Source organism: Neolamprologus multifasciatus, chromosome 11 (assembly GCF_963576455.1).
Source record: "Neolamprologus multifasciatus chromosome 11, fNeoMul1.2, whole genome shotgun sequence".
NCBI lineage: Eukaryota > Metazoa > Chordata > Actinopteri > Cichliformes > Cichlidae > Neolamprologus > Neolamprologus multifasciatus.
In genome coordinates this window covers 29,004,981-29,029,479 of record NC_140449.1, presented here as the reverse complement: position 1 = coordinate 29,029,479, position 24,499 = coordinate 29,004,981, and the positions used below count along the sequence as shown (strand labels likewise).

At 38.0% G+C, this 24,499-nt stretch overlaps 1 protein-coding gene across 6 annotated transcripts in view; it reads right to left on the bottom strand.

The window, feature by feature from the left end:
• atg5 (ATG5 autophagy related 5 homolog (S. cerevisiae)) overlaps positions 1-24,499 on the bottom strand; it is a 445,274-nt gene that overhangs the window by 391,507 nt on the left and 29,268 nt on the right. For 2 of the 6 annotated variants that reach the window (XM_085176823.1, XM_085176824.1), the window contains exon 8: positions 4,996-7,563. The exons of the other annotated variants lie outside the window; for them this stretch is intronic. In XM_085176823.1, coding sequence (XP_085032949.1) covers positions 7,427-7,563 — 137 coding nt within the window. In that variant the 3' untranslated portion in view covers positions 4,996-7,426. Of the gene's footprint in view, positions 1-4,995; positions 7,564-24,499 lie in introns of those variants that run through there. 6 annotated transcript variants of the gene reach the window in all.

The window sequence follows — 24,499 nt, the reverse complement described above, 5'->3', positions numbered from 1 at the left end:
ATGCTAAAATAAGGACACAGAAGCAGGAAAGATGTGAATGAAATAAAAGCTTTGATGGAAATGGTTTTCTTTAAAAACCTTTAATAGATATAAAATGTAACCTTATAGTTTAAAACTCTCTGAAAGGATACCTTAAAGGCTTGAGGACTGTCTGGATATTTTTATTAAAGTAGTTTTTGTGTTTTATCTGTTACAAGATATGTAGCCAAGCATGGTTTGTAAACGTGAGCACACACTTATCGCCAACATACTTAATCTGGGTGCTTCTTCTTTTCTATGTTCTCTTTTTTCTGTATCATTTTTCGACCATCATACTCACATTTAAAGTGTTTAACTCGGCATGAATGTGCTGTTACAGCCTGTTGTCATTTGCACTTGTCACATGTGTTCTCTGTCTGCGCTGCGTTACATGTTTGTGTGTGTGGCTTCGGATGAGGAACACACTCGTGACTTCCTCTTCATCACTAATCACTCTCATCTGCTGATCTGCTTGATCTCTGTTCTGCTGCCTGATATACAGCGGCCCTCTGAGACACTTACAAAACAGGCGAATGAGTGTGTGCGCATGTGTGTGTGTGTGTCTGTGTGTACTTGTCTATGTTTGTGACTAGTTTGAGTTGAAAAATACTTTCAAAGAGCTGTTTGAGGATTGAGACTTGGTTTTAGGTTTAAAGTTATATTTAGATGTTAGATGAAGAAGAGATTAAGGTATTAATTATCCTGCATGAGGCTTTCTTTCACAGGCTCTGGAGGATGATCCTGTGTAGGCTTTTGATGGCTGCTTATAGTCAGAGTGCACTCTCACAACATACATTTCAAACCTGTTAAGCGCATTCATTTAGCTTACGTTAAGGAACGCAACTTAAAAACTACCGAAATTTTAGAGTTTAGTTTCTCTCTGAGTAAGAAAGATTGTGATCTCAAAAAACCAAAACAAAACGAGACTATAGGGGATCGCGCAGCACTGGAGGGCATAGTTTGTGGTTTGAGTTGATGGTAAAAGTGTGTGTGTGCATGACAAAAAGTTGTTTCACGGAATCTGGTGGAAATCAGCTGTCCGGTAAAGTTTTGCCTATTTTTGGAACAAACAAATAATTGTTTCCAGTTGTTATGGAGATATTAACAAACTGGTGATGAAATCGCCCTGATACAAATCAGATTATGACTAAACAGTTGCCCGCTCGGTTGTTTAAACCGTATGATGCAATTTATATTAGGAAATAAAACAGAGACAGGTTTAGCTTTTTTCTTTTTTAATTGAACTAAATTAATTAAATGAACTAAATTCTGGATTCTGACAAAAGAAACAAAGAAAAACTTTGACTTTTTAATTACCTTCTCACTGAAATCTTTAAACAGTCTTGGCAAACTAAGAAAAAAGAGGGATCATCATGTTTTCAGAGCCCGCTGACACGCGCCTGACACACATTCATAAAAAAAGGCCTGTTGCAGCATTGTCACGTATTGTGTTACCCACAATAAAAAGATGTCCAATGCGGTTCTTCGGTGTGCCTTCGGCTGTTTTCACTGTTTTTAAAAGTATTTGCAGTTCTTTTACATATATTTCATGCAGAAAACATTTGCACAAACAAAAACATCATTGCTTCATCAACACCGAGAGGTTGTACATTTTTGAGGGATAGCAACATAAAGGTGTAGCTTAATTTTGTTCTCATAATAATACAGTTTGAGCCAAATGTAAGTTGAATGAAAAATTGCAAGACTATCAGAAAACATCAGAGAGAAACAATAACAATAGAAGAAAACGAGTGCTGCTTCGATTATTTCCATGACAACCTCCCTCTTAGCTGCTTTGAAGGGTTGTCTGGAGATTTTCATTCATATAACTTGGCTGTATGCTGACCTAGCAGTTAACACTGTTCCCTCCTAATGCTTAGGATGGTTTAAACACAGAAGGTGGTATGAAATCAGTACTGATTAAATGCAAAGTGGTGCATAAACACATAGTGAGTGAAACATAATACACTCAAAGCATTATGGAAGCCACCAGCATAACTAAGGGAGGATTCAGGGTCACCTGATCCAGACCTAACTACAGGGCTGGACTGGTAATCTGGCATACCTGGCATTTTCCCATTGGGCCAATGCACTTTTAGGCCGATCGACTGGCCTGAAGGGCCGCTTCGCACCAGCCGTACAAGCACTGACAGCAGCCCATTCGCTCATTTTCATTATTAACACTGTATTGTCCGATCAAATCTCTTAAAGCGACAGGCCCCTACCTCCCCTGCTTCACTGTGTGCAAAGTTTAAAAAGTTTAGTATGGAAGAGGTGGCGAGAAGGTGCAGAAAAATGTGTCAAATTAACAACATGTCAGCTGTCTGTGCTGCTGGCACCAGCTGTGGAGAGGAAGCGACAGAGGAAGAAGAAATTCACATAGTAAGAAAATAGATGAAGTGACATAATTTGGAAGGATTCAGCTAAAATGAATGCCTACTTTGAGCCACTGCTAATAGCTAAAGTGGAGCTTTTTAGACCTAACCCAACAACAGCTGTACCAACCCGATTAAAACCTGTTTCAATATCTATAATCAAATAAAATTAAATATGTATATATATTATGTATATATTTATGTGTGTGTCCATATATAAAAGGCCTCTTTATTTGCTAAAAGCTAAACGGTGTGATTCTAGACAAAGCTTTCCAACTCTGATTCAGGAAGAAAAAAAATCTCACACACCACACAGACAGTATCTCTGCTAACAATTTAGCTCATTCCATCCATACACTTCACCAAGCATCTCACTCCCCCTGCCTGGAATTTTATTTCCTACGGCTCCATCTTCTCACTGTATTGAGTATGGGGGTTGGATCGCAGCTTGGGAAATCCCATTAAAACGTCTGAGTCAGGGAGATGACAGAGTGAGACAGACTCCTCATCACAGCGTCTACGGCCACAGTGTGTGTACAGTATACAAACACACTAACGCAAACACATGCAGTAACGCACACATTACCCCACGCCGAGCCCCGGCATTTGAGTCAACACCATAAACTCACCGTCCCATCACACTTGGCGGCTGAGGAAGCCTGACGTGATGACATGATGTGTGACATCACTCACACAAAACACACAGTTTGGATTAGCACACTGGCAGTGTGACAAAAGACAAGGCTGTTTGTGTGTGTGTGTTAGAGGGAAAAATTCAAATGCATATCTCAGAGGACAGACACACCTGTAGGGGGCTATAAATGATCTCTGTAATTATGTGCACACATACACACAAACACACTGTATATTTCAATTACTTGGAAAAAGAAGAAGAAAAAAAAATAGGACATGCAGACACACACACATATATATACACAAACACACACACAGTGACAAGGCAGCCCAAGGCTTGTCTGGACAGTTTAGTGGTCTCATTAGCAGTGGGTGGAATGCCAACAGGTAATTAACCAGAAGAGATGAAGAGCGAGAGGGAGGGTGAGTGTCAGCAGTAAAACACATAAGAGAGAGATGTTCTTTATGAGGTGGATAAAGTAAAAAAGCCAGTGAAACACCAGAGGCGAGCAAAGATGACTCTGTCTTGTCTGATGTTTCAAACCCAAAAGACACAGAAGACACTTTCACTGGGCAGCATTTCGCTCCAGTGCTTTAAAGGCGCAGAGCATTATGGCTTCATTAATCCAGGTTTCAACGTGTCTGTTCTCACCATGTATCAAAGAAGTCACAAACTGAATTTGTATTCTTGGAAAAAAACAAAGTTATCTTCAAAATCATGTATATTTAAAATAAAAATGTCCTTTTGTTGATTACCTTGGATAATCAAGACATGAGGTTTGATACCATTAAGGTATCTTTTTACAATGAAAAGTGGACCCTTCAAGGTATGTCTACGTGATGGCCAAACTCATGGCCACGCTCTAAAGGTCGGTAACTCTTCTTCTTTATTTGAACACAATAACACACTTTAGTTTTAATAAGTTTATTGGTTGGTTCGGATACATTTGTTCTACTTGTAAGCACACACATTTAGTTTACTTATGTATGCATACCAGTTGATTACTTGTGACTGCCCTTTATGCTTTTACTTCTTACCTGCCATCATCCCTGGGAGTTGTCAGACACTGACAGATCCCAGAAGATCTGTTATATATATGCAGAGGCCTGTTCATGTAGAGCTTATAGGAGGATTTCACATTTGGTTTTAAAACATCAGGCTCGTTACTATGAATGTAAAAATGTACAACTATATGAAGAACAGTCAGCGTTTTCTTTCTGCAAATATATTCAGCAATTTATGGGAAAGCTCTTTCAATCTGACTTTTTCAATGTCTCACCATAACACTTGCATCTGCACAAATACACAAACTTCAGAAACTCTCAGCTTAAATGAACTTTGCTTTTCTGATTTCTTTGTTTGCTTTGGGGTTTTTTGAGCCACTGACTGCATGCTAAAACCTGAATTGCAAAGCAGGATTTTGGCAATGGTGAGGTAACTTTTATGGTTAACCTTGGGTTTTCAGTGTTACGAAGGTGTTTCACTTCTCATTGGAGTACTGGTGACTCATGCTGTAGATGTGACCTGATCGGGAGAAGGTTATGTCCCATATAAGAGAGGAACATTTAAAAAAAAAAAAAAAAAAAAAGAATAAGAAGAAAGAAAGAAAAAGAAAAAAAGTCACCACTGGCTGACAAATCAATTCTCCGAAAAATATTGTCACCCTTCTCGGAAGATCTCTTGGATCACAGTGTGCGAACAGTGAACTTTTAGCTTTTTTTGTGTTTAACCTTTAATACTTTTCTAACATTATACTTTTATCTCCCTTTGTTGTTCTGCTGCCAGTGGACCCATTTCTGATTGGTCATACTGTATCCTGCCAACACTACTTCCTTCACATGGCTGCACTCACGGATAGATTTTAGCTAACAGCAACCTTTGCTTGACCGCTTAGCCTGATTGGTAATTTGGTGAGTATAGCCAGAGAAAGGAAAGATATCCTGCACATGAGGAACTTGTTTTGTGCTCTACACTCTCTCATTGTAAAAAAAAGAGTTCAAACAGTTTCACATGAACAAACAACAAACAGAGAAGCTAAGTTTAATGCAGACATAAGAAGTTTGATAGGAAGTCGTAGTTTTTTGCTATTTTAACTTCCTTACTCGTATTCATAGTTTTCAGTCACTTGACTGTCTCACCACACTGGCAGGCAAAGCATTACTTTATCATAATGGGCCATAGTGGAAAGTCAGTAGTGCTGCAGGAAAAAGTGTTCGGGTTTTTACCACCTATCTCAAGCCAAGACTACTTGGATCATCTCCAATGGAGATGATCCAATGGATGGAGGAAAAACGAAGATATGAAGAGAAACTACAAGTGTTGGGGACTAATTCTGCCCCAGCAGGTTTATCCAAGTTCCTGTAAGTGGTGACATCTCTCCCAGAGCTCCAGTTCCTGGACATCTATGTGAATCTTGTAGAGAATGCTCACCTTACACTGTTGCCAGAGTGAAAGCTTTCAAAGTATGGAGAGCTGCATGTATTTTCAATCTGGTTGAGTAAATAACGCCACATGTATGAAGCGAAGAACAAGAAAATTATCACATATTATAACATAATGTTGTTTTATGAGGGTTGAGCAAGTATTTTTGCAATGGCATGTAAATCATTCCTACAGGTTTGCTGTGGAGAAACTCTGAGTTGGTATGTCCCTCTAGCTATGACATCACATGAAACCTACTTCCGTATAGAGCCTTTAAATACATATAGAAGATTTCAGTTTGATTTTAAATCAGTATGGATTAACAATGTCAGATTGATTTTTAATGGCAATTTATTTCACTGTGAACAGTAAAAGTCACAATCAAAACAAACAAAAGAAAGTCAAGATGCCGATACGAGAGAGAAACATGGCAACATTTTACAAACTCATCTAGTCATTGCATTCCTCAGCTACTGCCATTATGCTGTAAAAGAAGTGCTGCGCACTATTGCCAATTCTCTTTGTGTCAACAAACAAAATTATTTAAAGCATATGTAGAACATGTAAAACCACCACTGCCCCCAACAGACTGCAGACTTAGTGCTAAGTACGCCTGCCGTCTCATTATCTCAGCTGAGTTCTTTAAATGAAACAAAACCAGATGCTCATTTAAGTTTGGCAGTGAAGAAAAGACGCTCTTGCCAAATCTGACAAAAACAGACAGTAAAAACAGCTAAAGAGTGTTGTACTGATGGAAAGATATCAACACCTGCTATTGAAAACACATGTGGATTTTTTCCCCCATGAGTCTCTCAGTAAATGCTTTAGCCTCATTAGTAGCTACGTGATTTTTGAATGTTAACTCTGTGAAAATTCAACATCTCCATTGTTTTTTTAGTAGTAAAAACAGGCTTTTACCATGCCACCATGTCATCTTTAGTTTATGGACATTTGGTTTTGAGCGTTGCAGATTCCCACCATCCACTGGGCAACAAATCTAAAAAATTAAATACCTTAAGTTGTGCAAAGGCAGTTTTTTTTCTCTGCCAACAAAAAAAAAAAAAAAAAAAAAGGAATTTCATAATTTTAAAATCAAAGCTACAATTTAATGCTAATTCAGCAACAGTGCAGAAACACTTTGGACATTCTGATTGCTAAGTTGCTTTTGCAAATAACTCAAAATTCAATGGTAAACAGTCAGCCCAAACCACCTCCTGGGTCTGCTGAGATCAGTGAAAGGAGATAATTATGTCAGTCACTGCTGCCAAAACTCCAAAACAGTTTATCCTCTTTTTATTCAAGCCCACTTTGTCAAATGAATCCGTATTTTTAACCAACAAAAAGGTTGTGATGTGAGCTTAAAGTGACTTCATGTGCACACGTCCACACATTGATGAGAGGACAATAAGGATAAAGATGATAATGTGCAGTAAATAAGGCAACTTCAGCAGGATTTGATACACCGCTCCCCAAACTAGAACTCCATTTCCCTGTCTACAGAAAAGTTACCGACAAGACAAGGAGGAAGATGTGTGCCAGATTGGCGAAACAAAGGATCCGTTCACGTCCTCTTCTCCCATTGAGATGTTTGCTTTTTCAAAGAGGAGTGGAAGGAGAAGACGTGGGAAAAGAATAAAAAAGAAAAGAAAAAAAAGAACGAGATCCTTTGCTCATTCAACTCTTGCTTCTCCTTGTAGGAGAGGAGAAAGTTCTTTCCTTTTTTAAACAAGTTTTTGAGGGGGAAAGAGGAGGAGCAGTAGTAATTTTAAGAGGATATAAATATATATATAGACAAGCTGGAAAAGGGTTAGTAAATATCCCTTTTTGCATCCTTTGCTCGTCTTTATTGTCAAGATTCTGACCTCCTTCTCATTAAAGAGTTCTGTTACGTTAAGGTTTCCACCAAAAGAAAACGCTGGTCAACTGGCTGGCCAGTGTCTTATCACAGTGACAGTACATTGCAGGAGCAGAAGTGGCCTCAATCACTCGGAGTGGGAACAACACAGATGTGCAGGAAGTTGTCAGGATGGCTAAGGTGTTCGCTGAGCCACTGCAGAGGCGTCTCCAGCATCGGCTCGATGCCGTGGATCACCACCTGATAACGTTTCTGCTCACCTAGATGGGGTGAGAGGGGACAGTTAGTAAATACCATCAGTTATTTAAACGTACTAATTTACAATATGTTCTTTTCTCAGTGCTGGTTTTCCAAACTCAGTGTTTAATCTGCCGTTGTTCCTGTAATATACAATTACACTCCCGAAAGAATGCAAAGTATTTCAATCACAATTACACAAATATTGAAAGATTTTTGGACCAAAAAAAGAAAACAAAAGATCCAATACACAAAACAGTGATAACTAATTAAGTTAACTGGCAACGGACCAGTAGATCTAAATTGAAAAGCGCATCCAAGCGAGTAAAAAAGTTCACCAATCTGTAAAAACTATAAAGGAAAACCGTTCAGAATAGCTTTTTCCCCCCAATGTGGCATTGCAGGTTAAGGGATTGCACAGTTTTATCATGAAAGGATTCAGAGAATATGGAAAGATCACAGCATGCAAGCAACTAGGTCCCAGAAGAAATACTAAATAGATACAAAATACTAAATAGATATGATTCTTAGGCCTTGAGGATGCACTGCACAACAAAATGACAGGTTTCTGTAAAGGAAACCACTGCGATGGCACAGGAACCCTTCTGAAAGCCACAGTCAATGAAGTCAAACACCCATCAATGCTCTGTTATGCAAATTGAACTAATATACCCGAGATCCAGAAACTCCTGAGTCATTAACATTAAGACGAACCGAAGTGTAAAGGTGTCTTGTTATGTGAGCAATGGAATCAAGAATGCCGCAGGGCAAAAAAACAGTGCTGATGATGGTAAGCGGATGCACCGGTGCACAACAATGTTGGTAAGGTGCACATTCGTGCAGTCCCAATAATGCTCAACAGGTTTTGCTGGCATCCAGTCCAACATGTTTTTGCTTGTTTACAGCAAGAAAATGCTAAACCACTGTTTCCACACATCAACAGCATGGCTTACAGTAAAAGAGGCTGCCTGATAAACTGTCTGCAGTTTAACTCGTTGGCCCGTTTAACAAAACGGGTGCCGATATAAAACAGACAGAGGACATCCCAAAAGAGTTTGAAAGTGCTGCATAAATTAATGAACAGGAGTAAAAAACAAAGGAAGAAAAACATCATGTGACAATTTAAAAGCAGGAAGGAGAGAAAGAGAGATGAAAAAAATGAAATAACGTGAGAAAGTCAGAGCAGAGTAGAGAAAAGAAAAGAAAAGACAACGGTGTCAAAAACAAACTAGATAAAAGCACAAAGACTAGGAAGCAATGCAGGAGAAGAGAGGAAAAGAGATGCTAACATGAGGTGAGAAAGACCACATCAGATAGTACAGTAATACCACTGGTGTGGTGGATGAGAGAGAAAGAGAAGAGAGAAAGTATGAGTGGAAATGTGAATGTGTGTTCAGTTAAAAAGTAAAGTGGCAGTTTATTGTTTTTGTTAACCTGTCACAGGATTCGAATTTTAAACTTTCACTCTGACAGTGCGTGGTGAGTGAGAGTCAGCGTCCTTTGGTAACGCCCATCCCTCAAAGGACCACGATTAAAAAAACGAACGTTATGACAAACAACTTCCTCGACCTTTTCAACTTGCGGAGGTCAGATCATTCGTCGAGTGTACATTTCTAAAGATTAAATGACAACTTTTAATCTGTAAACTCCTCTAGTTTAACCAATGATCTCTTTATCAGCAGTGGCATGATGTCATCTGAAGGAGCTCTGTCAAGTCTGAAGAAATGAGGTGTGAATTTGGAAAACTACTGCATTTTAATATGGGAAATTAAGAATAAAACTCCTTTAGCAATTAAAAGCACTAGCCTTTTCCTTTCATCTAAAGCAGCGGTCCCCAACCTTTTTTGCACCACGGACCGGTTTATGCCCGACAATATTTTCATGGACCGGCCTTTAAGGTGTCGCGGATAAATACAACAAAATAAAACTAGTACCGGTACCGAAAAAAAGAAGATTTATTCATAACACACGTGAAAAGACCCAGGAAAACAGAGTAAACGATAAAAACGAACACAAAATAAGGCTGAAAACCGATAAAAAACCCTGAAAACTATACATTTCACACCTGAGCCTCAACTCTCGCGGCCCGGTACCAAACGAGTCACGGACCGGTACCGGTCCGAGGCCCGGGGGTTGGGGACCACTGATCTAAACTACCTCAATGTCATAAAATTAAAAATGGCACAAAGATAAGAAAAGATAATCATGGTAACACGAGCAACGAACAGGAAACCACGCCAAGATGACCATCCTTATTACTACTTTTAGCTGTACTTAATATAAAATGTACTAAGTATTAAGACCTTAGTATTATTTCCAACAATTTTTAAGACACCATTACATTTGTTTTAGCATATTTTAAAATATTAAAAAGTTTCTAAATTTTTATAGATTTATGCAAGTACATACTTATCCAAATAGTGGTTGGATGCATGCATCAGCTCAGATCAGACTCATTTCAAGCCTCAGACATATTTCTGAAGACCAGAAATGTTTAGAAAAAAAAGTATGCACGCATATTTTCTACCACTGAGCTTTAATGATAATCTCTTCTTAGAGTAAGGAATGACCTCTAGTTTTAATATAATAAATTACAAAATCATTAAATTTTTGTAATGTGCAGGGCAGTTTATATAAAGCAACTCAAATTATTTTATCTGTTCATATTTTAATTTCATTTAAAGTCATAAATATTCTGACTTCTCTGACAAATAATTCCTTCCTGACTGATATTCATGCTTCAAGACATATTTTTGCAGTGAGCAGGCCAGAATGTGACAAAACTTTTAATTGGCCATAAAACAGAAACTATGTTTAATATGTCAATTAACATAAAAACAGTCACTATTTTTTGGTCCAGTTCATCGTACAGGCAGAAATGACACTGCAATTCTTTTAGTTTAGATTTGAAATTTTACACATGAACTTATTTTTGAGAAACCGTTTTTGAGCTTTTTACCATTTGTACTTTGCATTTGTCTTTGCGTGAGAAAGGCAGACAGTGATTGCCCTTTTCCTGTCTATCACTGTTGTCCTCACACAGACACACACACACACGCACGTACCCACACACACACACACACTGTTGTCCTCATTCAGTTCCACGTAATATCAGGAGGACGGTTAAGACAGAGCGTTAACTGCCGGTCTGAGAAGCAACTCCACCCCACACCTGCTTACTGACTGGCAAACAGAAACATGCAATAAGTTAAAATGAAAAAGCAATGCAACTTCTCAGCAAAGGTTTGCTTCTGAAGATGGAGGCTGTGCACATTTAGGCCAGACCTGTGAGCTGCCTCTACTGGTGGCAGCTGGAACTTACATTTAAAAGCTCATTTAACATTTAACTGCTTTTATGTAATCCAGTATTGGTACTAGTCTTCAAAACAAACCAGAATTGTTTAACCATTATAGCTAAGGTGCTATTTTAGAGTAACGGTTCATAAGATTACACCAGCAGATGATTAAAAAAAAAAGAAAAGAGGAATGGCTTGGCCTCTGCATGCTTATTTTAACTGATGCTATGTGCATGCAGGAAGTCTGGGGAATACAGTTTGTGCATGTGTAAGCATCTAAACAGGACTTTATTTTACAGAAATAAAACTTCTTTTTTTTTAAGTGTTTTTTCTTTTAAACCTCTGAGCACCTAGAAATGCATTTGAGAAAAGTACAAACCATGTAGATGTGAGAGGAAAAAAACAAGTTGGTAAAATTAAAATAATAAAAAAAAAAAACATTACCAATTGTATCTAAACAGTGATAACTATTTTGTTGAATTTTTAATTTATTTATGATTTTCACCATTCATTTCCAGTGGAATTAAATTAATTAATGAAATTAATTAATTAATTAATTTAATTAATTATCTCACAATAGCATTGATAATGCATTTTAAATGTAATAAAAAATGTTTAAAGATTCAAGAAGTGCGAAATTAAAAGGATGTGTTGTTTGCACTTCTGGTTAACTGTGCTCAAACCACTTAGCCACAATCTAAAAAAGAAAGAGGATAAAAAAACAAAAGTTTTTGTTCTTTTCTTTCTTTTTTAAATGTTATTTCTTCTTTGATGACGGGATTTGAAGAGTCCATACTCTGAAGAAAATCATCTTTGGGTGGAGGTCCATTACTTACAGATGAGCTGTTAAGGAAAAAACAGCTGAACTGAAATGTGTTACAAGGAATTTGAAAAGGGGAAAAATGTTACGCAAAAAAGAAGAAAAAAAAAGAAATAATGAATGTACAGCATGCAACTAAGAAAGGTCAGCTTTCGGTTTAAACTTTACACAAAATCCTTTTAGTAAGGTCCTATTAAGGTCCTACAATGCACAATCCTCTCCATAGTGTCCTCTATGAGCAGGAAATCTTTAATGTGTTAAAATATAAACCAAAAAAACAATGAACCTGTGAAAATCGTCAGAGGCTGAAATTGATCATTCTGAATCTGCATTCATTTTTACTGTGAACAGTGAAACGAAGTACATAATTGTGACACCGTGTTAGGGGGGTGGGGAGCAATGATTAACAAACTATTTGGCAAAAATGTCTCGAAAAAATTCATGAAAAAAAGTGCTATTTAGTTCAAAAGCACAGAAAGTAAAAGGTGAGATGCTGCTTAAGTGACAGTAAGAGTGAAAACACACTTTCCCTGGTTCACTCATTTAATTGCGCTCTCTCTGCTTTACACGCACTCACAGACACAGACACACACACGCCTACATACACACACACAACACGTTTCTGGGTGGTATTTCTTAACCATCACTAACCTTTACCCCTTGCCTGGCAACAGAAAGGCAGATGGGGGTGGAGGAGGCGTATTATCACAGTATCACTATGAGAAATCGGGGAAATTTGCAATGGGCCACACCCCCCAAAAACTCTCATACATCCATACGCTACTCAAACACATGAATATTACTTTAGATCATCACTTTAACCACCTGCACCCAAATTAGTCAGACGAATGTGTGCAGTGTCACGCTAAAACCCACACAAATTCATAAAGTATTTGGGAAACACATGAGAAAAAAAGCAGGAAAAGGCAAACTGAATTGCCAGTAAGGTCAGCCTGGGTGGATGACTTTGTCTGCAAAAAACACATCGAACATCTGCACCACTGGAACAGCTGACACATGTTAAGCCAAAAACAATTGACACAGTTATTTAAAACAAGCTTTTTTCCTTTGAACCACAGAAACATATCATACTCGTGTTATATGAGAAGGAAATAGAGAAATAGAAATAGCGCATATGTAACCCACTTAATCCAAATAATTAACTTTCTAAGATGACATCAAAATATCATCAAAATGCAGCAAAAGACTGTCAAAGGAATTGAACTTTGTAGAGTGCTAAAATAGCCTTTAGCCACCAGGACATTGTCAAAGCAAGTAAAATTACCTTTTGCCCCTAACATTCTTGCTCATCAAGTTCATTTTATTATGCGCATGAAGTACAACTTATCCTCACAAGGCCATTGCAGTTGTTTGGAGGCAGGCTGCCTCTCACCAGCCAACCCGTGTAATCTCCTTGTGATCGATATATGGCCGTGGCAGCATGAGCAACCTCTGGGTGACCGGCTGGTCACCATAATTAATTACAATCAGTTGCCAAAAGCAAAAAAAATTTAATGCAATCACCGGACAACTACTGATGAGGTTTTTTTGGGTTTTTTTTTTAAACTACTAACCAGGAGGTTGCCATCCTATTTTTAATCTAGTGTGACAGAGCCATAAGTATGCATTTAGTGACTCAGATGATGTCATAAGAATTATGGAATGGACCATAATTAATAAAGAGCTCTTTAAAACCCAAATTAAATGCCACAATCATCTTTTTTCCAACCAGTATGCGCTTTTTACACATTTATAACCAGTGTAGAAAAACTAGTCAATCATGCATTTCTTTAGATTTGGAGAGGAAGTCGGAGTACTGAGGAAACCCACGCAGGCACACGGAAAACATGTGAACTCCAAACAGAAAGGCACCAGCCGACCAGGAGTTTCAAACCCAGAGGCTTCTCGCTGTAAGGCGCTAGTAGTAAACCACTGAAAAAAACATGGGTATTTACCAGGAAATTATATAAAACGGAGGTGTTATGAAAGACACACAATGTGAACTCTGAACTAGAGCGGGGTAGAAAATGAGTTTCTAAGATAGGCTGACACATTTTTACAGTTTATATTATTACAGCTTGATAATATATTATCATAGTTTTTTTCTGAGAGCCATGCCAGCGTACTACCCTGTCTGACTCACACCCCGCCCCCACACACCCTCTCAATCTCAAGGTTGCTCTCAAAGTTCCCTTGCAGCACAAAGGAGCACAACACAGGTATAGTGGTAAATAACATTTGACTATTGAAATTGGAATTTAACTTGATGTTAAAAATGCACGTGTGCCAATATGGATGCATACATAGTTTTACATAAGTTTTGCATAGTTTGTTGATTTGTAGAAACATGCAACTCCATTTACCTCGCAGAAAATGGAGTTGCTGGTTACCACTGTGAGGCTGTGGCATTTTAGCAGGTTAGTTTGGTTCCTGCTTAACATTTTGAAACACCACAGTAAGACACACAAGCTAGGGAAATGAAGTCGTGGTAAAACCAGCAACTCTTAAGCTCTCTCTCATGAGAGCAAGACCAAGTTACTTGTCATGAACCGCTGAGTGAAGCTAAAGGTGAAATGAGTTTATTTGTGAGGTAAAGACCATTAAAAAGGGTAAGAATGGGTTGTCCACAATGTCTTGTTAGAAAGAAATCCCTTCAAACTGAGGTTAAATGACCCATGAGCAAGCATTCTGGCAGTGACACAAACAACAACACTAACCTGTTTTTTAATGCCAAGAAAAAAGGTGGTTACATTCAAGGTGGAGAGTTTGATTCCCCCTCAAGCAACCAGAAGTACAGGTATAACCGTCAGAAGATGTGTCACGTACAGAAAAAAAAACAATGCTGAGGAATATCGTACAGGAATAGAGATTTAAAAGTGGTGTTTTCCCGATTTGACTAATACAGTTCTGTGAATCATTCGTGTGACAACTCTGACCATTAACACCGGGAAAAGATCTTTTTGAAGCCAGCTGACAAGAGTTAACACGCAGATCTAGTCATCAATATCCAGCAGCTCTACTGTTAAGTAATAAATCACCTGCTTTTTTTCCCTGTCATCAGCATTTTAAATTGTATAACTAAACTACATTACTATACTGTAGTGTGTAATTCCAGCTTCTGATTTTCATAAGTACTTTTTACAGACAACAAGATAACAATCCATTACTTCAGTATTTTTGGAAAAATATGTTTGGAAAAATGTTTTGTCCAAAGGAAAAAAAATCCAAGAAACGTAATCAGTGATGATTGTAAATATCTTTAAATCTCTGTAATGGAAGTTGCTTAGTGGAAGATTTTCCATGTCCAGAAATCATGACCACACCTGCTAAAAAAGACCAAACAGAGAGCTTATGGTTTAATAGTAAGTGCTCAGTTGGCTCACTCCAAATCCAAATCAGTTCATTAATAATAACTCGTTTACACAGCAAATAAACAGTATCTATATGAAAAGGAAAAAAAAAAAGAGTAATTTGTTTGCTGACATACATACACACCCTGTGGTTGAGTAGTACCCAACTGCTGGCCAAGAGAACATGTTTTGTCAACCAAGCGCGGCCAAACACTATTTAGAAAGACCGCAATGCTGCAGTCTCCTCACAGCAAACAGCGGCTGACTGCATGACTGGCAGCTGGTCAGACTTTCTGGCTGACAGAATGAATTACTAATGACTAACTGGTGGATAAAAATGACTACCTAGCTACTGAATGAAAGCTGGCGAGTCCAACTCTCCACATGGAAACACTTTCTGTGAGTATTCCGGAAATCTTACTGATGTACTGAAGTATGCATGCAGGAATTTCGTCTAACAAGTTACAGTACATATAAATACAATAACTGAAAAATGCCTTCACAGCCAACACACAAAGATCGCTGTGTGACTATTTAAAAAAGGTTCAGTATAGTGCACGCTCATGGACACTTTATTAGGTATACCTGTGTCAAAATGCCTTGTTGGTGTCAGAGGTCAGAGGCCCGTCTGCTTTGGGCAGTGCTCATTGCATACAATGGTACTACTACTACTACTACACTTGCTTAACAAAGTTCACCTATTCAATCCCTGAAAACAAAGACACAAATCCTTTGGGGGTGACATAAGGTGAACACCACAGCATTGCCTCAACATTGTTGCTCATGTACCCATGATCTGATGGCTGCTTCCAGCAAGATGAAACACAATGTCACAAAGGTCAAATGTCAAACGGGTTTCTTGAACATAATTATTAAAATGGCTTCCACAGTCACCAGATTTCAGTCCAATGGAGTATCTTTAGGATGTGGTGGAACGGGAGATTCACATCTTAGATGTGTAGCCAAAAAATCTGCAGTAAATGTGGGATGTTAATATTATGAAAAAAACTAGGGCAGTTATAAAGACAAAAGGGTGTCCAAACCTGTACTAGCGAGGTGTTCCTAATAAAGTGGCCTCTGATTACATGTTTGTTACTGTCAATGTTACTGTCTGACACATTTTAATACACCGTTAATAATTTGTTATTCATGTCATTTATGTCATGACATTTTCACAGATTCAAAGATTCATGTATATTCTGAAAATAGGATAGTAATTAAAAACAAAGGTGTACGCAAATATAATGACCTAATGTTCTGATGAAGGCTGCAAGGCTGAACTATTAACATGTCTGTTGACATGGCCAAAATAAATTGGTGTAACTGATTTTCATTAGGTTTTGTGAAGATGCTATCCATTTTCTTTTTAGGTATTCAACATTGTACCTATATGATTTGGGTTTAGCACCACAGATAGTATAGAAAATTTACAATACAGTGGAACCCTGACTTACGAAAATCTTCGACTTACGAAAGACCCTCGGGAACGAATTAATTTCGTAAGTCGAAGCACCCATTGCGCCTTTTAAGTGAACGATAGGCTATAGGCTAATTGCTAACTGCAACAACAATATGTCGTTCAAGTGGAACAGTGAAGCGCATGTACGAAAGCCAAGGGAGTTGTCACATGATTCGGAAGGCATTGTAGGCATTCTGGGCTCAGCTAATCAGAGCCAGCGGATTTCGTTACGCGGGCATTTTGCCGTAACACGGGTAGAAATATTGCCGTTAAGTGCCTTCGTAACTTGAATTTTTCGTTAAATGGGGTATTCTTAAGTCGGGGTTCCACTGTATGTAGAAAAATATTGCTTAAAACATTTTATTGGATCTTACTGTGAACTTTTGATTTAGCAAATTATTTCTTTAAACTATAATTCTAACATCTTTTAACTTCTGCTCAGTCATATGGGTATATGAAGCCCCTGTACATAATAGAAATAAAGTAGGCAGTATGTTAGATAATGACCCTGAACGCTAGAGTTTCAATATCTTTTTCTACAAAACCACTGACCTTTGATAAAAGCTATGGTTTTCAAATGTTAACCGTTAACCTGCAGCAGCACAAGAAATGTGATTAGAAACAATGCGAAATAATATATCTTAATCATAAGTGTGTTGATAGAAATTAATCATCTTTACCACACACTGAGCTTCTGAAAACACTGCTAGAGACACATTTGAGTCAGAAACAAAAACACTCCATCCACATTATTTTTTGTGGACTGAGTTTTTATTTGTTTAATGTACGAAAAATACAAACTTAATTTTAGCCCATACATGTAAAACTGACTTGACTTTTGAATTAATGCAACCTCAGCATAACATAAACTGGTCGGCAACACTACAAAAGCTTTAGGACATTTTGATTACCGCTTTAAATATAAAACAAGCACAAACTTGCAATCACATTAAAAATTATCTCTGTTTAAAATCTGCAATAAGGTGGTTGAGTTTATTAACATCACTGTATTGTGATTACTGCAATGAAAATATCACTGTCCTAAATGATATCCCCTTATCCATAGTTTATAACTTCTTTGACAAATCAAATTAAATGTGATTGCATATTTAAAAATTGACTGAGAAATATCCATTTAGAATAAGTTACTGTAACCCTATCTCAAGTTTAGTGCCGTGGTTTTGCAAAAGAAACCCGTCCCTACCGAGTTTACATTTTGGTTAAACGTATCACTCATACTCATACTTCAATGACCTGAAGTGGCTACTTTTACTTATGGTGGCAGTGTTGCTGGTTTGCAGCATTCAGATGTGTATTAACACAATGAATAGACATGGTCTTAGAGAAGCAATTGTTGCTGTCCATCAGTGGGGTTATAACAGATCACACAATTTGAAGTTTGTTACCCTACAGTGAAAAAGTCCCACAAAGCTGGTTTTGTTCATCTGGACACAGCATTTTCAATGAGAGGAACGCTGTATCACATTTCTAAGTGACTTCCTCAGTCTCAGCTGACAGCAGGTTTCCCCAAAGTTATACACGGTACAGTTGCACAACAACTGAAACTAGTGCCGTTACCTAACAATGAGCCATGAGCTCAGTTTCATGATCATCAATATGCAGATTCTCATGATCACTGTTCAATGACCATGAGAATTCTCTGTTAAGCAATGGTGCTAGTTTTAAATGTTGTGCAACGATGCTATTTACGAGGCTGGGGAAAGCTGCAGTCAGCTGACACTAATGAAGTCACTTGAATGAGTGATGAAACATTTCTCTTACTGATAACACCGTTTATAGATGAACCAAATTGACTTTCTAGGATTTTCTGACCTTGGTTATTTAGCAAAAATCAAGCTATAAAGTGAGAAAGATGAAAGAGAACTTTCCAAAAAAAAAAAAAAAAAACACCCAAAAACAAGACAGAGCTACATTTCAGACTTTAGAGGCCTCAGTTAACACGCTAAATCCTGTAATTCATGACAGTCAAATCATGAAAAGGAATGAACAAGTGTGGATTGCCAGGGGAATCTCCCACAGGACCTGCGCACCTTGCAGTCATTGAGTAAACCATGGACTCTTCTGTATACCAAAGAATCCTTGGGTCAACTGCGGGGCCATCTACAACTAAAACTTGCCAAAAACCATGCAACAGAAAAATAATCCAAAGCATACCAATAAATATACATAACAACCAATAAAATGAAGAAATAATATGTTGTAATAGCCTGAACTCCAGACTTCAGCTGGATTGAAATTATAGCTGGGTTGCTTGAGCAATTTTGACTCAGACAGTCAGAAATATTATAATTCTGATCATTTATCAGTACATATGCATATTTTTATATCAATGTATAAAAACAAAGCTGACACTTGTGAGACTTTAGAGGTGTGAGCATCACGGCAGATGCCTTTGTGTCAAAGTATCTGAGGATAAAACACAGAAAAGCATGAAGGAGATTTTCCTGGTCTGGCCTTTTATAGCAGATAACTGTGTTAAAAATATTCTGCAGTAGATCCAAAATGGAGGAAAACATGAATCAACATATGAACATTAACTGATGCTGCTGAAGTGAAGCAGGGCAAAGTTACAAAGCTAAGCATTTTGCAATTTGGGATAATTTGTAAAAGTTTACATATCTTGGATATTGAAAAGCATAAAGCCTTTCTTGTGGGAGGTCATTAAAAAAAAAACAAACAAAAAAAAACAGCAGCATAATGGTGGAAGTGTGATTTTACTATGGTGGAAGCAAAACAGCAAAAGTAAGAGGGAATTAATGACAACGTTTATCAAATGCGAAGTGTAGTTTTGATCTGCAGCTGGTTCACTGAATTTGGGTCAGAGAGTGACAAAACCTCCAGCATCAGAATCTGTGAGATGTCGGCTTAAACGATCGGGTGAACGATCCGTGTTTTTGTCTTTGTGCGGAATCCGTTTACCTGCTCTCATTTGCCATTTTAGCTGTTTGGTGGTTGTTGAAATAGTTTTGTGAGCTTTAACCTGAGATTCTGGCGTTTCTGGGAAAATACATTTAGATTTAAAAATCGATTCAGGATTTAATGCATCGATATCACTTTATTCAAGCTAAATTTTATTTTAATCGTAAAATCGATTTTAATTAAAATGCTGATGCAGGACCTCAAGAGAGCAGTGCTTATAACCCGATCATATTGTCCACAATAATAAAAGTATTCATTTTTATGTGATGTAAAAGTGTTAACAATTTAAGTAAAGCTATCAGTGATATAATGATTCTGTGTATCTACTTTTGCTTGCGCACAAACAACAAGACAAAATCAGACATGTTTGAGATTGAAAGCGATGTGTCAGCCTGTGATGATTGTTAATTAGAAGTGAGCTTCTTGATCCTTTGACAAAGCACAATACTCTGAAAGATATGCAAAGAAAGTGTTGCCACTACAGGTGTAAACAACAAATTTGTTTCAACAGATGGCAAAGACTCAACATCAAGTACAACCAGATTATGAGGGAGGAGTATGGTATCATATTTATGTCAATAATTCTATAGAAGAGATGCTAGAAGCTGGTGATGTGCGGCCCATGTGTAAGCAAATGACTCAACAGACCATTGCTGGAGAGCTCACAAATTATCACTTCATATGACAGTAAGAACAAACTGTAGCTGGAAATTAATCACGAAATTACACGGTAGAAACGCAGCTGATTAAAGAGCTCAATTCAAGTTACAACATCCCAGTTTCAATTTTATTATGTGGCAAATTACTCATTCAGACCTGAATGCATGGCAGGTTTGCTAAAAGAAAGGAAAAAAAAAGTGCAACTCTTGCATCATTTACTGCTAATACGTTTGAAGACCAGCAGGACCAAATGTTGTAATTTCAATGTGATAACAGAACGTGAGTCAGTGTGCAAGAGTTGTTGTTGTTGTTTTGTGTTTTTAATTATATGAAAATCCTACACAGGCTGGTAAAACTAAAGTGTTATTTTACACTTTTACACTTGAAATTGCAGTGCCTATTGCACCATAATGCTGCTGCTGCTGGTGGCACCTTGTGGTAAAAAATTCACACTTTGAATTGCGTCATCATTGACAGTAAAACTGGAAAAGATGGGTGGAAATTGCCGTTCACTTTACAATGTTCACCCCCCCCCCCCCCCCCCCCCCCCCCCCGACATACAGGTTGGCTATTTAGGATGTGTAATACTCTTGAAACATAGAGAGAAACCTACTAAACATTATGTAGATGAGATAAACTATGGCAACCATGAGTAAACAAACAAGTGTATATGTTATTTCAGAGAAAGTAAAACACATTAATGACTAGCATCTTCCTCGTTATGTGGGAGAGGTGAAGATGGATGTTAACTTTCACCCTCTGAGTGCGTTTACCCATGCTGTGAAGCGTAGCCCTGACATTCTCCCAGTGTTAATGTCACACGATTTATATCATTATATTATTAACAATCCCTTACATTTTATTGAACAAGATGTGAAGGCCCACAAAAACGTAAATGCTTATCAGTATTTTGTGTGAAGATGGGCAACAAACCCCAGCCACTGGACTCTGCCTGGAATGTATTTACTGGGTCAAGTGGACCCCGGTCACTGCTTGGGTATTTGCTAGGGGTGCAACGATACTCGTATCGATATTGAACCGTTCGATACAGTGCTTTCAGTTTGGTACGCATATGTATCGAACAATACAAAATTTTTAATTTATTTTATCAACTTTTCTTCTGACGATGCTGTCTGTGTTGAGAGCTCAGTGGATCTGCGTTCGACTACTCCGCCTAGGCTGCACTGTCGAGCGCAGATCCACTGGGCGCAGAGCAAGCTAGCAAGACAGAAGCTAAGCTCGTTGCAACATGGCAAATTGAACCTCCCCCACCCTCATTCAGATCTGGCCGTGGAAACTATTTTGGTTTTCATGTGAAGCATGACCCTGATGGTAAGCGCGTCATGGACATAAGTAAAACAGTATGTCGGATGTGCCACGCAATGCTCAATTACATGGGTGGGAACTACTGCGTTAGCGCAGTTTGCTCGTTAAAGTGTTGACGCTGTCCAGCCCCATGCACGGGGCGATCCGCGGTAGCTCGTTAAAGGAGATTTGCCGTGTTGTGGTGTTAACGTCATTTCAGATTAACGCTGACAGCACTAGTGGGAACACAATGAATATGACTGCACATTTACTCCGACATCATCCTAGTGCAAAGACAAGTGGAAGCAGACAAAAACAACAAGCACGCATGCTACAAACTTTACCCGAGTCATTTAGACAGCCGTTAGCACATGATTCTCCTTATGGGGACCTGATATGTTTAATATGCTGCTGAGTATATAGCCCAGAAGAAGCGTATAGTATAGCTTTTATTTTGGAAAGAGCCATTTCTCTGTAATAAACTCTCTTTTCCAAAGATGAGTGATTTCTCGATCAGATAGATTAATTTTTTTATTACTTTGTTGTTTCAGCAACATTCAATTTAAAAACTGTACTTTTGAGTTAAAATATATATTTAGAATTTTAATAAATGACAAATTAAAAAAAACATGAACATTTTTTTGTATCGAAAAAGTATCGAACCGAACCGAACCGTGAATTTTGTGTATCGTTGCACCCCTAGTATTTACCTAATTTTTATTCCATTTTGATATTGATACATCTGTGCATTATCCTTTAAACTGTCAACATAGCTTATTTGTGATTAACAACAATAATACTGAGGTAACTTGTTAAAGATATCCATAATTTTCTGTCAGTAAGCGCTGCTGTTAGTTTACCCGTATTATCCGTGAATAGTTCACCCCTATTCACGATTAACACAGGAACTTTTTTTTTTGACGTGGCTCTATCATGAGCAGACTTGCACTTAACAAATAAACTATCTAATGATGTGACGTAATCAAAATGCTGATCAAAGGGAAAGTAGTTAAAACTTTTAAGATGCTAGAGTCTAATGCTAGCTGACATGATGTTACCTTGTAGAGTTATGTTGTTGATTAGCCATCAACAGTCAGCTGTCCAAAGATGGGAGGGTCGCATGACTTATCTGCTGACGATAACTTATTGTGATAATATCAAAATTTAATTAAATATGTTCATATAGGATTTCTTATGTTAGAACCCAAACTTCAGTTCATGAGTGAGACTGAAACAGAAAAGTGATTAAAAAAACCTCTTTCTGTCCTTGATGCAGAATATAGGGCGATTGTGAGGCAGAAAAAAAGAAGTAGCCATAATTTCTATGTAAACTTTCTGAGAGACAGGATATGATCGCTACCACTTATCACATCCAATATGGTGCCCGTTACATCACGTCCAAAACGTCCATATTGTCAGAAATACTATTATCAATTTTGTTTAAATATAGTGCTGTAATTTTGAGGCTATATTACTATATAATATATAATGAGACTTACGTCAAGTTATTACTGCTAAAAGTGGTTTTACAAGTAACTGAATCATGGTATGTGCTTGTGCATTTTGTCTTGATATTTTAATTAAATAAATAATGACAAGATGCAATATTTTGTTCATGTGTTTTTCATCTGAGCTATGTCTTTTTAACACCTTGTGAAGACTAGACAAAAAAAGTCTGAAAGGATTAGGCAAACAGAAACATGGTCTCAATGCAAAATGAATGACATATATCTACACAGGGGGTGAAAATAGCAGCATTGTGTGCTGAGAATTTACTCTGAAAATTTAGATTTAAAACATTTAAATCTTGTACTGTAATTATAATACAGTACAAAATACTGTATTATAATTATAATACAGTATTTTGTTAGCTCCTCTTATTCATAAATGCATATTTAAGACTCTTGAAGGAGGTGGAAAAACCTTGTACATGACCAAATTTTAACATCACCGATCCTACCAGCACCAGCAGTGCATTTGTGTTTCCATTTGCTTAAGGTGTACAAGGCAATAGAAATTTTTATCAAAACATTCACAGGCATCGCAGTCTTTTACAGTAAAGCTGTACGGATAGAATTAGAAAGCAGAAGATCTCAGCTGACCACATTTTAATCAACAATAGAAAGAGTCATCAAGCAGGCTTTCAAGCCATTCTGAATTCCCCTGTCTAGTGCACATCTCAGACGCCCCCGCACATGAACCATAACCCACTATATCTGCTGTATCAAAACAGCCACCGAAACCTACACTTCCCCTCGAGCCTCCGAACCAAGCCGAACCGTATGGGGAAGCCTGCCAATAGTGAGTGGGCTGTACCAAATATGTTACTGAAATGGGTGAACGTGGGAGGAGGAAAGAGGGTGCGCTGAGAGATCACTATGTGGATTTGTCACTCAAATAAGAGGGGGGTTGGTCAGGGTGGGGCTGTGGGGGCTATGATGAGGTAGGGGTTTTCCTACGATTATTCATGGACAATAATCAATGCAAGGGTTTTTCATGATTGTGCTCGCCTCCGATAAAAACCTGCAACTTCGCTTACAAGAACTGTCTGTCAAACACATGTCATGTGTGGGCAGTGTCACCCTTCAGGCTGTGATTTCTGTGGCAAACCTAAGCTAAATTCCTAACAAAAGCTTGCTCAGTAACACACCTGGTACCAAAAAAAGAAAAAAAAAAAACCTAAATAGATGAGACAGCTTCAACACACGTCAGTGTTGACCGCTGCTTACAGGAAAATGTTGCTTTGGGTTTGTTTCCCGCAGTGTGGAGGGAACGAAAGCCTAACGGCAAATCAGGCTTTTCGGCCACCACAGAGAATGATTTGGGAATCCCCTTTTTGTATGTCTTAATTCAAGCCACCTCCATTTGTTTACTACAACTGGTTTCTGGATCCTAGCAGGGTCAGCACCAATCCTCTCTCAGACATAACAGAGGAGGAGTTTGTTTGAAAAACCCTTGTTATTTGATGTTTGAAAGATCACACAGATGTAGAGCACCCCAGATTTTCTTTTTGTTCGAGTGCCGGCATAAAAAGAGAAAGGTTCTCTGAACTCTTCAAGAATACTACCAGCAAACCCCCTCCCCCCAAACATCACCACCCCACCCAGTCGCTGAACACAAGTCCCGGTC